Source organism: Cystoisospora suis (genome assembly GCF_002600585.1).
Source record: "Cystoisospora suis strain Wien I chromosome Unknown contig_5420, whole genome shotgun sequence".
Taxonomy (NCBI): Eukaryota; Apicomplexa; class Conoidasida; order Eucoccidiorida; family Sarcocystidae; genus Cystoisospora; species Cystoisospora suis.
In genome coordinates this window covers 1-12,562 of record NW_027158210.1, presented here as the reverse complement: position 1 = coordinate 12,562, position 12,562 = coordinate 1, and the positions used below count along the sequence as shown (strand labels likewise).

Below are 12,562 nucleotides of genomic sequence, written 5' to 3'. Positions count from 1 at the left end.
TCAAGCTTACGATTCTGGAAGCTTGCTGAAGAACAACAGACAAGACCAGATAGGTAGATTCACCGCGGCCGCGGAAAAATCATGATGAACCTACAGATGCCCCGACTAATGTGATGTGTGCACCATGCTAACTGACCAAGGCATTCACCAACTGAGAGGAAGCAAGACTTGCAAATGAACCTTATTCTTTTTCTTGTTCTTCCTGGAAAAGGTGCGCGGCTGTTCATTGAAAGACCTTAAACTGGATATGCGGATGCTAGGCCCTCTGATAAGGGAATAGTCTCACTCTCCCTCTCTCTTTACCTTGCCGTCCCGTAAGAGCTCTCCTATAGCTTCGAGCTGTTCTTCCATCGGCACGGCGTCCACAGCGTTGTCGTGGTCCATGGCTCTCTGTATTTGAAAGCAAATAAGGGGAGTAGCACGATTCAAAACGCTTCTGTACCCCCGCGTAAAAACCTGCTCAGTCTCCGCGTTGTCATTTATCTAGAACGTTTCCAGCTCTCCGAAAGAAAGAAGAGACCAGTGGTAGCGAATCCTTTCCTGCTAGGTACGTTAAGCGTTCCCTGGCGGTCCCGCCTATATACATAGCTGAACTTCCGGCCACATGTGGTAGGCGTGGGGGCACCCCGGGTCGTGACTCCCCTTCGCATTTTCTGTAAAGGAACGACTAGCCTAGGGGCTAGTTATGTCTAGTCACGTACAAGGAACACGAAAAACCGGGAAACCCGCACTACCTATCTATCTATACCGCGCTGAAGCCTCTTTGTCGTATCATGGGGAAGAAATGGCTTCTCCTTAGATCGAACATTCCCAGGCAAGAGAACAAACTGCTTGCTCTGCTGTAGGGACCTCATGTAGCTTATGTGTGATCTTTACTATACAGATGGATTCAAGTCGCAGGCGAGAATGAAAGAGCGTAAAGGCTATCACCATAATGAGTAGCACAAACATTAGCTCCATACTCATCATGAAGCGAGTTCGCCCCGAATCTACGTGTACCCATCTCACCTGAGGATCGAAGAGCACGTCCGCAGAGTCTCCGCTGGCATGTGAAGGTACGTAGCGATCTGGCCAATGTAACTGGAATAGGTCGATATAATCTGTTTTCAAACGGTGTAAACTACCTTCGGCAGCTTGAATGATCTGCTTCCTTGAAAGGCATGTTCCCCTCCATTGCTGACGTAAGTCGCCGTATTGACTGGCCTCGATAGTATGCAAGCTCCTACACATCAACCAAGACAGCAAATCATCATCGATGGAAGCCAGACAGAGACGCTCAGTTACAGCAGTGGAAAGAGGAAGGAGAAGTAAGGGAACCTTTCCTCTCTGCTCGGTGCTCTTCTCATCAGAGTGACTCACGGAAGTGATCAGATGAAGAGATGGCGGCGAAGAAAGAGCTACGTCTTTCTTTCAGTCTCGCTTGTACTTATCAATAGAATGTCAGTCACACTGGAAATGCTTGCAAGTCCACCAGAGGTGGACTTCCTCTGTCGCCTTTGGAGCAAAGTCATCACCGTAAGCGTCTCCTCACCCTAAGACTAAACAGTGCACTTGCGTAAGTGAGATACGAAAGAAGCGCTGCAGATCATCAACGCGCATATGCGGAATGTGGACACCACTGTCCTAGCAACACATACTCTGCCCAAGAATGACTCTGTGCTAGCCCTGAAGAGATCCCCCTTCCTCGGAAATAACAGTGTTCTTGTGTCTTTCTCTCTTACGGCCAAATAGGCATGGAGGAGAGCGAGACAGGTTTCAGGTTGTGGTAGTATACATCAGACCACAGGGCCAGTCACGCACTGTGACCTATGAAGGCTGACTACGACTACTACTACTACTGCAATCACTTGGGAAAAATTGGCTACAGAAACCATCCGAAAGGTTGAATCGGTGTTAGCACCTTCTTGATATGTACTCTAGCCGGCCAAGAACACATGCTTATAGTAGCAACGCTCCTCCATCAAAGCTTCGCCGCCCCAAATTCCTGCCTTTGAGATGCTTAAGGTGTTTTGGTTGCGATAGCCCCCGACTGCTTGTTTTTCGTGGCACGACGACCATAGCACAACCCCTGGCCCACGCCGTCCTAACAGTAGTACACTTAGACTCCTGTCTTACAGTGAGTCGCTTCTTACCTGTCCGTATGATGCACGCGAGGTCCGTCGTCTGCCCCTGCCCCCCCCCTAAGCCAAGAAAGCTGTGCTGAACGACCAGCTACCTTAGTAGCTATCACAAGCTCTTCTCGCTTTCTCCGTCCCCGTTTCATGAGCCAATCACCTATGATCTCTTCACTCCTTCCATATGTCACTGGCAAAGCAGGGAGAGGATAAAGCTCTGCAGTATCAATAAAGTTCACGCCCCAGTGATCTATAGCATAGTCAAAGAGACTCATAGCACGGTCACGACCTAGCTGAGGACTTCCTACTGTCATTGTACCTAGACCCACTTCTGAAACAAACAAGTCGCTCCGTCCTAGCTGTCTATACTTCATCTCATCACATGCTTCCCCTGCTTCAATATCCACTTCTGTCAGAGGCTGATATGCGCTTCGACGGACAGAAGGAACCCGAGCCGCTTCAAACTTCGATGCTGGTGAGCCCTTCGCAGGAAGAGGAGATGAGAGAGAAAATTCAGCACAACAAGAAGAAGACGTTTCTTTCGTTGGTCCCGCTTTCACGTCAAGCCGCGCATTGCGTCGTTTCTTGGACTTCTCCTGTACTAATGATGGCCCGGGCATGTTATGTTGACTGGCACCTTGCTGCATGCGGTCCCCCCCATCTGAATCTTCGTTTTCTGTCCTCGTGCTCTTTTCCTCGCGGTTCTTATGAGCATTACCATCTCCATCTTCTGGAGCAGAAGAGCCCGAAGGAATTGACCAGAGAGGAATAGCATCGGGGACGGCCTCTAACTCAGATCGTCTACCTTCCATGACAGCTCGTAAGTAGATTTCCGTGGCTGTCTTTGCTCTCAGGTTTTCTTCCCTTGCTTGGACTCTTGCTTGATCAAGCGTCCTGTTCAGAGCGGTCAACCAGAAGTTCTGTGGCTGCGCCATCTGACCGAGGGGGTTTGTAGGCGTATAGTGCCACTGGTCCGAACCGATAGGCGTTCGCTTCATGCCTAGAAAGACAAATGCAGGCGAACGCAAGTCGTTTCTTTGAGATTAAAAAACTAGGGAGTCGACATACATACGCGCTGCATAGCAGCTCCGTTAATTCGTTATACGTATAGAAGAAAACTCTTATCGCGCCGCCTCCACAGCCAGCCGAGTACACGCCCGGGGAAACCGACGACGACATCTGCTTGTAAAGTGTAGTTACGTCCCAGGTGTAAATGACCATACGTGTCGCGTACGGGAAGAGTTACTTCGGAGAAAGAACTCGTGAGAAGGCTCTGTGGTCACTTCAGAGCACAGAGACAAATGCAGCCATCCAGGTAGGTGTCGATACACACCGCTGCAATGAAAACCATAGTGGCGGAGACACACACACAGCTGGAAACCGGTCGATCAAATACCGCTCCCTGCGGAGAGATGTGTAGTTTAAAAGACCTTCCTGGTTGGCACCAATACTTCAGTTATCTATCTATCTATCTATCTATGCGAGGGGACTGGAGATGCATTTACATCGTACAGCGTCATTTCCCCTCTCTTGTTCCTTCTTACCCCGAGTCATTTCTTCAGCTAAGGTCACTTGACGGAAAACACCGTCGTCGGGAAGTTTCTCAGGGGGTCGCGGCTCCTCTCTCCAATATCTCCGGCTTATGTCTGAATCCAGCTCGAAGATTGACTTGGTTTCGTTCTCCATATCTCGTGGGGGTTCCTAGTCACGAGATAGTCAGAAAGACATGATGCTAAACAGACATGAGGAGGCGAAGATAAAAGGAGAACAGCGAAGAGAAGTGCAAAGATGCTAGCTGCAATACCAGCACAATACAGATGGTGGAGGACACACCGTTTCAAAACTAAATACGTGTGTTTGACCACGTATATGCTTGCACAAACAAATAGAGTCTTATGGTGATGCCTCCCAGTACTGCTTTCCTTGCAGTGTGCCTTCTTAAGCACGACAACGATACGCATGAATCACTTGAAGAGAAAACACTGTCGCCCCCCTCTCTTTGCTGATCTGGCGTCGATGAGTGGCGCGGTGAGACCCAAAAGCTATAGGGAACTGAAGCGATACTGAGAAAGGACATGAAAGGGTAAGAAAGATATTTATGAACAGAAACCAGGGTGTCTGTCAGTTCACGCGTTCTCAAGATAGGAATGCCATCTCCACGTACAGAGTTCCCAGAGGACAGAAAGCAGTCTTACGTCGGAAGTCACTAGATCAGTTGCATTGCACATATACCAAGGACCAGGTATCTTCATAACAAAGGAGAGTATACGCCACTCCAAAGTGTGAAGCGCCAGATTGCATAGAACAGAGAATACGCAGTGCATGACGCGTTTGTGAACATGCGCTGGCTACGTTGAACGGCTACCTCGATGAGTGCTTCGGAGGCCTCCTGCTTATTGCCCTACGTTCGAGACGAAGAGAAGGAAGGATGTGTGTGTACTTCATTCCTACGGCCCTTCATTGGAGACAACCCTTAGAGTATCTGTTTCACCGCCAGTCAGCATGAGACGGTAGACTCAGAAGGGCTATGTGCCCCACCAACGCTGTGTCCCTCAATCGATGCGTAAGGTTTCATCATGTAACTCGGCAGATACATACAGAGCAAACAGCCGAAGAGGCTATCCTTTTGTGTACTCTATATAAAGCGAATCAGACATCACAACGACGAAAGAGCCGATCGTTACTTTACGATGATCAGGTGCACACAACCAGGAGAGGAGGTCATATCGCACGGGGGGTGCTATTTCACATCATTGAATAGAGGATCAAAGTGCTGTATAGAGACCTCCCTTCTGTAGGACAACGTACCCCTTCTTGTTTGAGAGGATTCCAGCGCTTATATGACCATGTGTAGTTCCGCGATGGATCGTGGTACGTCTCGATGTAGTCATACCCTGGTGCCGTCAGAGTAATATTGGCTAGAGAGAAGATCATGATAGGAACAAAGAGACAGAAAACAGAACAAAGGAGAGACACTCTCGTCAGCCAAAAGCCCGCATGACTCATAATCCCATTCAGCTCCTTCTCCACCTTTGAAAACACGCACAATAGGACTAACTTAGGATGACGTGTATGGATTTCCGAGACGAGCTATTCTAAACACATCATGCGAGTACTTATTGATCTATTACGAGTAACATCGACGTCTCCTAGTGCCACCGACCTACACCCTCACCATGTATCTCTTATGATATGTCGATAGACCACTCATACCTACATGTCGCCCCCCAAGGGACTGCATGTATGTAGGGATGATAGCGGATGAGAAGTGACCGTCATTGTTTCTCTCTGCAGGCAGCAGCCTCTTTCACTGAGAGGAGCACAGGCACTGTTTGGTGCACTATAGTGCTGGAAAGGAAGCTAAGTCAGACATACTTTTCTATCAAGCCTAGTTGTGTTTGCTTCACCGGGCCCTACACACAGAAAGAAAGACTTACGTATCAGACCATAGTCAGTGACGAGACGTCCCATCGGCAGATTTGGTTTGATTGGCACCCAGCAATCATCCGGGAAAGATTCAGCAATATCATAGAGATGCTTCTCCTCTGTAAAAGACCATGAAGAAGAACAAGTATGACCACGTTTCATAACTTACAAATACAGAAGAACCCGTCTCACCTCTTCCAGGTCAATTTTAACTACAGGAAAACTCCAGAAAGGATGACAGAACCAACAGAGAAAGCAACCTGTAGAAGGAGACGTGCCAGAAGGTGAGCTGGAGGGAGTGAGGTTTGTCTATAAGGAGTAAGTATAGATGTGTGTGATAGATAAAGAATAGAGGAGGGGTGCCACTGGCATTGCTTCTTCCTAAGAGATGTATCATTCTCCACTTGTACTTCCGGAGAGTATTGTTGAAATAGTAAAGAAGCTCAGAGAGTTCTCCCTAGATCGACTTGTTTTCGTGGTGTCTTCCAAGGCATGTTTCTTGAGGTGGATATACAATCATGAATGAGACATCCTCTAGTATCCCTGAAAGGCTAAACGCAGTTGGAAAAAAGGAGGATATGCAAGGCACCATTATCACTGCTTATCTTACCCTCTCATCTTCTAAGTTAAGATAGCGAACCAAAGAACGAAGGTCGAAAAGTACTGGCACACAGACATCTTCCAGAACTGCGCCACCTCCTTGGCACGCCCCTCAGAACATACAACGCAGAGGTGTAATACAAGGAAATTAACCCACACTCCTAAGCATGGTCATACATACATGTACATATTCATCTATATGAGTAGACAGAGAGACTGTGCAACGTATGACACACAAACTAGAAGAAGGGAAGGTTAGAAGGGACATCCGCACCTACCCCTCTGTACTCGTGCGAGCTCTTCCGTATCGTTCCACTTGCTCTTAAGTCGCTCGAAGGTCTCATCGTCAATAAACATGGGAGCTTCATCACACGCCTGCAAGACAACCCTCACGGTCAGCAACGTATATACACCCGGGACACCAGCTGACGCCACATAGATGTAGAAGAGCGGTAGAGCATGGAGAAAAACACAAGCGTGCTAAGAACGTGATTAGAAAGAAACAACAGAAGAACAACACAACGGAGGATCGCTCATATACAGACATGCGTGTACCTATACATACACTCGCGGCTATAGATGGAAGAGTGATAAGGAATCTAGAGATAGACTCTATCATAAGTTGAAGTATCTATATCAAGTCTCGTACCTACCCACCATATCAGCATACCTATCGCTACAACGCTACAACACACGTCTAAGAACGATTGCTGGAAGGCCTAATATCTTTCAGGATTGAATGAGTACGTTGAGACAAGAAGGAGAAGAAGAGACATCTTTTACTTTCCTGGCTCTAAAATTATTCCTAAATCATCCTCCTGGGTGGTAGATACGACGCCTCTTAGCAAGATTCGCTCAGCATTTGCAGGTTCTACTATCTCCTGCTGTATAGATAAAAAGACGCCGAGATACCTGTCTATAGAGTATGGTTTCGTTATCGACAATGATAGTCTTGACTGGGAGATCTTCAAGACGCTTGTTAGGAGGAGGCGGGAATCCTTTCCAGTCGTCGGGGTTATCTGGGGGAAGCCAACTAAGATAATCTCTCCATGATCTTGCACCCGGTCGTCTATCTGTAGCTCGACGTGTCTTATAGACTTCTCTTTGTCTAGATGCTAAGAGTCTGAGCTTGGCGCTAGTTGTCATGAAGGGCATGGTATCTGGTGCTCTCTCATAGTTCATTGTTCCATCTTCATTAAAGAAACTTTCTCTTGGATAAAGATGCCAATCCGATTCAGCTAAAGCTTCCCATTTCTCTTCTTTCTTGCCTTTTCCTTTCTTCACTCCTTTGGTCTTCTTCTTCTCCTCGTGCTCTTCGCTGGATTTTTCATCTGTCTTAGATGGAGAAGTAGATGACATTGTGAGGGATTGCTGTATATCTTCTTCTTCTTCTTCAAAGACATCTTCACATTTTCTTGTCGTCTCTCCTTCTGGCTTCATAGGTTCTCCTGGCCATTCATTGTTTTCTTTTCCTTGGCCTTTCCGTACTTCTTCTTCTTCTTGTCTTTCATCATCTTCACCCATCAGAAAAGTTTCTCTCTCTTCCTGCTCCATTTCGCGACGTACGGGTACAGGGACAGCTGTGGAACAAGGGCCTAACACTCGCTTCTTGACGTGTTCAGTCGAGTGATATAAAGACGAAGGCCGAGAAACTTCACTTTCAGAGGCAGCCACTGCAGATCTCGCCGCCTGGACCTCGACTATATCCCTAGCCATGACTTCAGCTTGGGCTAGAGACAGGGAGGAAAGGGACGAAGTGTCAGAAGATGATTCAGAAGAAGAAGAGGAAAGCCGCGAATGGCCATGATGGTGACGTGGGTAATCCCTTTCTTCTCCTCTCGTCAATTTGAAGGAAGAACTCATGAAAGGAGAAGATTCCTTTTTCTTCTCCAGCGGCTCTTTCCACCTATTCCCCTGTGTGCCTGAGAGGCAGAGATGTCTTCTGTCTTTCTGAGAGCGATGTGCTGCTGGGACGACCTTACTCCTGAGGAGAGAAAGGTTCGTCGTCCCGCTGATCTTTGTTGGCAGTTGGAAACCTTTGACAGAGACGGAAAAAGGAGATCTGAATATCTGGGGGAAAGACAGAGATGAAGAAGCATGTGGAGGAGATAAGAAGAAGTGGGAGCTCCATGGTTTCATATATCCCGGTGATGTGACTGCATTTTTCCCTTTAGAGTACTTAATCATGTGAAGTCCATGACGGATAGAAAAGACGAACGCTTCGCGTTTAGATGGAGGATTACGAAAGACAGAGGAAAGAGAAGACCTTCTACCCTTTTGTGGGAAGTTAGATGTACGACCGGAGAGAGGAGAAGATAGAGATAAGCTTGAGGAAAACAATGGCCTTGATGCGGACGAGAACAAACGAGAAGAAAAGAAACACTTCGGAGAGGATAAAGAGGAATAGAAGACGGGACTGCGAGCAGTGGGGTAGGAAGCAGGGACACCATCATAGCCAAGAGAACCAAAAAAGCCCCTAATAGAGGAAGGGCGTGAAGACGAAGGTTTATGTGCGGTTTCTTCTTGAAGCGAAGAAGGGGCGGACGGATCTGAAGTCGAAGAAAGGAAGGCCGTGTCCAGAAGACGAGTATGGGAAGGAGAGGAGAGTTTTCTTGGATGTAATTCTGAAGAACTGACGGGACCCATAGATGGAGGTGAATGACTCCTTCTTAGCCCTCTACGTTTGAACATAGAGGGGCTATATGTATCAGCACGTAAGAAGTGTTTGGGGCTGTAGAGGCGGCGAGAGGAGGCTGGAGAAGTCGAAAAAGAAGCTGAAGAAGAGAGAGAAGGACGGGGACTGGATGAAAAGGACCCTTCCTGAAAAGGAAAAGAAGACGCCGAAGCAACAACACGTGCAGATGAGGAAGGAGAGAAGACGTCTGCTGCGAGATCTTCCTTCCTACAAAGTGAGAAAGAAGAAGAGGAACAACAGACAGCTTCATCTATGAGAATCTTCTGTCTAAAGTTCCGCCAGGAATTCTTCTCGACAACTTTCCACTGGTGATGGCGTGTTCTTAGGCCTTGGGATGTGAAGCTCTCTTTGCCTCTTTCTCCTCCTATAGCCAGTGCGAGAGCTTGGTTGCTATAGATGTACCCACTCACTCCTGTGAGAACGAAGATTAAGCAAGAGAAGAAGTGCAAGATAGGAAGAAGAGATGGCCGACTAGATCTCTTCAGGGAGACCCCGGGGGGAGTTCGAGAGTTGGGGATGGGGGAGCAAGGACCGAGCGAAAGAGGAGAGAAGAACTTTGGGATGGATAGAAAGGAGGAAAGATGAGGACAGTGCATAAGAAAAGTCATGGTTTATATCATAGGAAACACATGAGTGAATGTGGATGCGATGGACGAAAGGCCAACTAGGTTCTCAACCCGAGTGGATCATGACGTTCTGCTGAAGATATCTCTTAAGTAGACTCTTGTTTCTGCTAGTCTTCATATGCCTCTTCTTCTTGCTGTATGTACACCAGCCTGATGGTGTTCTGTTTTCACCATAGCGCACCATGATCTTCTTCTCGTCTCCCTTGCAGAGAGGTGGAAGTTTCTTTCCTGCGTATGTTTTTCTCTCTCGGGTCGGGATTGTGTGAAGAAGCACGGATCTTATACTAGCCCTAAACTTCGCTCTCTCTTCTTGCTCGTCTCCCTACTTGCAATATTGTATGTCATAGGGTGGGGGATTCTTCTTGTTGTTACTATCTTCTCATTGTAGGTGTCGTAAGCTTATCCAGGGCCTTTTCCATTGTGAGAAAAGAGAAGCGATGAATGAGTAGGGCGACTGGATCAGGAAACCAGCGCATCATTCCCAGGTCTTAACACTGTCTAAAGAAAGGCACGGAGTTTCTATTCTGTCTATGCAGGAGACCAAATATGGCGAGGGAGAGGAGAAAGGAGAAAATGTCTGGGTTTTGCCACTTGGGAGAGAAGAAGAGTGAATCTCAGGGTGGGAGCGAAAAAGTGGGCAAGACCTGACAAGAGACTCGGGTGGATAGCAGATCCTCCCCCCCCGAGAAGAAAGTCGACGATACAGCTGACAATGACAAGACTATCGAGGGGGCACCATCAGGACGAGTGGGAAAAGAATCAATCACCGGCTCCCTTCTTGAGAGGATCCCCTCAGGGCTGATACCTGATAGGACGAAGGAAGAACCACTGAATCTTAAGACTATCTTCTCGCCGGGGAGATGAAGAGCAGACCTCTCGCCTGAAGAATTCATGTGTCTCCGAAGAAATTGGACACAACGGTGATTTGTTTTCCACAGACAGACCGATGCTTCGACATCCGACTGTTCGTGTCTTGGAAGCCACTGAGGAACGAAGGACGGCGGAAAGAGGGAAGCGCATTGCGGAGATTCTTAGTTTACGGTTATGCGGTACCAAGGAGGAGACAGCAGCCTCGGGATTTCGGAAGAAAACTTGCTCCAACTTGGTATCAGAACAATTGAAGAGAGAAAGGGACAGCAAGCAGACTCTACAGGGAGAAAAGTATCCAACAGGCCAACGAACGGTACTCAAGAAAATGTTGTTGAATGCAAAACTGCAAGGCCAATGAGGATGATCGCTTACGTGAGCTGATTGGAAATTAGGGTAGGGAACACACAAGCGTCCATTCAGCGTCGATTTACCGCTTCTCTAAGCATGAAGCGAGCGGATGCATCTGGCGGGAAGCCGTGAAACACGACAGCTGGAGTTTTACGCTTACTTCCCTTGTCCTCGTGTTGTTGTACTAATATTGTCCCAGCAGTGTGAAATCAGCACAAGAAAGCAAGAAGTCGGCCACCAACTATCAAATCTGTTGAGAGAAAACACGACGGCGAAGGTGATAGCAAGCCAGCAGGTGGAGACAAGCCCCAAGCATGAAGCGGGACGACAAGACACAAAGAGAACATCTCCATATTTTCTCCCTTCATATACGCGGACGCAAAGTAACGGAAAAGAAGGAAGTCCTCTTGGACACAAGAAGGAGATTCAATTTGCCAAGAGTTCCTTTAGCTCGCCGCGTGGGACTAGGGGTGTGTGTCTCCTAGATGACTGAGGAAGTTCAAGTATGCCTGTGGCGTGAGACAGGCCTACCTGAACTAGCTCTCTCATCTCCTACTCGCAATCTCTCTCTTTGCATGCAGCCGTTCTCATAGTTTTTTCCTCATTGTCTTGGCCTTCCGAACCAATGAAAACACGGCACGTGAGCAATCCCCTCTGTAAAACGAAGCTCAAAAACTCGGTCTGTTTGCCTCCTTCCCCTCTCTGCTTCCTTCGGCTATTTTCGTGGTACATTTCCTGCTCGCCGCTCTGTCTCCCCCGTTAGCCGTAGCTTCTTTCCTCTCTCTCCGTGGAAGGGCAGGAGCGGACGACAGATGCGCAAGAGTTGACCAAAGATGGCGTAGTTACAGAGGATGAGAGGCTTTTCGGAGGTGGAGAGGGCATGGAGAACAGAAGACATCAATACAGTGGCGTTGTAGGTGCAGGACACGATACTTGGGGAGTGGTGGGCTCACGCACACACCGTCACTCGCTCCACATTTCCTCAACAAGAAGGGCCATGTTCACAATCGCGGACGCTGGTTACCGTTCGGCAAGGAAGAAATCTAACACCTAGAGTCCGGCCACACTCACGCAGTTCACTCAAGTCCCGCCACCCGCTACCCGTACAGCACACTCAGGTGCACAACTCGAGATTGCGTAACTGCGAAATTATCTGGTGTTTGGCGAGACGACAGTTCCCCACCATAGACTGACTCGGTGTACTACTACACACAGCTGCGTGCCTTCCCTCCTTCCTCTCAACTTTGTGCAGGTCATGGGGGGCTCATTCAGGAGAAGCTGTTGCGGGGCCATTCCAAGAGGGGAGCGTCTTCGCTGACATCCACTCGGCGTCCGGAGGTATCCTCTTCTCAACAACAGCTGGTGTGCCGTAAAGACAGCAGGGCCAGTGTGTCCGTATTCCACGAAAGGCAGGTCGCACAGGGAAGGAAGGCACTGCGGACGGAAGTCCTCCTCGGAGAGTAAAGAAGTCCTTGTCTTGGGGAAACGAAAAAACCTGCACGCCGCTCGTAGGTTAATCGACTAACAGCGTAGATCTCAACCAGGATATCTTGTTACATCAGTCACCTGAGATGCGTAGGGGCGTAACGGTGGGGGGCGGACGCGGCTCCGCTGCGACCCCCGAACCCTCAGACACTCAGGCGAAGATGATCCAGCGTGATCAATGCACTGAACTCTTCTGCGCCTTCAAGCAACTCCGCTCTCAAGTTTCGACATATCTGTTTTTCTTTGCGTCTGTTGCAAGTGGTAACTAGCACTGTCACGGAACGAAACCGATGTGCTGCACTGTAGTTGTAACGCCCTCGCTACGACTCTGCGCCGCCGCCCTGTGTGTCAACGCCTGTAGTGCGTGCCGTGCCGCGTGTCGAGTGCCGCGCGGTGAA

The 12,562-nt window shown here is 48.5% G+C and overlaps 1 protein-coding gene across 1 annotated transcript; it reads right to left on the bottom strand.

Annotated features, from left to right (window-relative positions):
• Positions 1–201: 201 nt before the first annotated feature.
• On the bottom strand, positions 202–10,928 carry CSUI_009214 (aldo-keto reductase; the record flags this gene model as incomplete). Its single annotated transcript, XM_068069330.1, has 9 exons — positions 202–390; positions 1,009–1,222; positions 2,133–3,114; positions 3,659–3,815; positions 4,923–5,032; positions 5,552–5,659; positions 6,419–6,515; positions 7,053–9,042; positions 10,840–10,928. Coding segments are annotated over 9 exons (3,855 nt in total), but the record flags the coding sequence as incomplete, so codon positions are not given.
• Between the last annotated feature and the right edge of the window lie 1,634 nt (positions 10,929–12,562).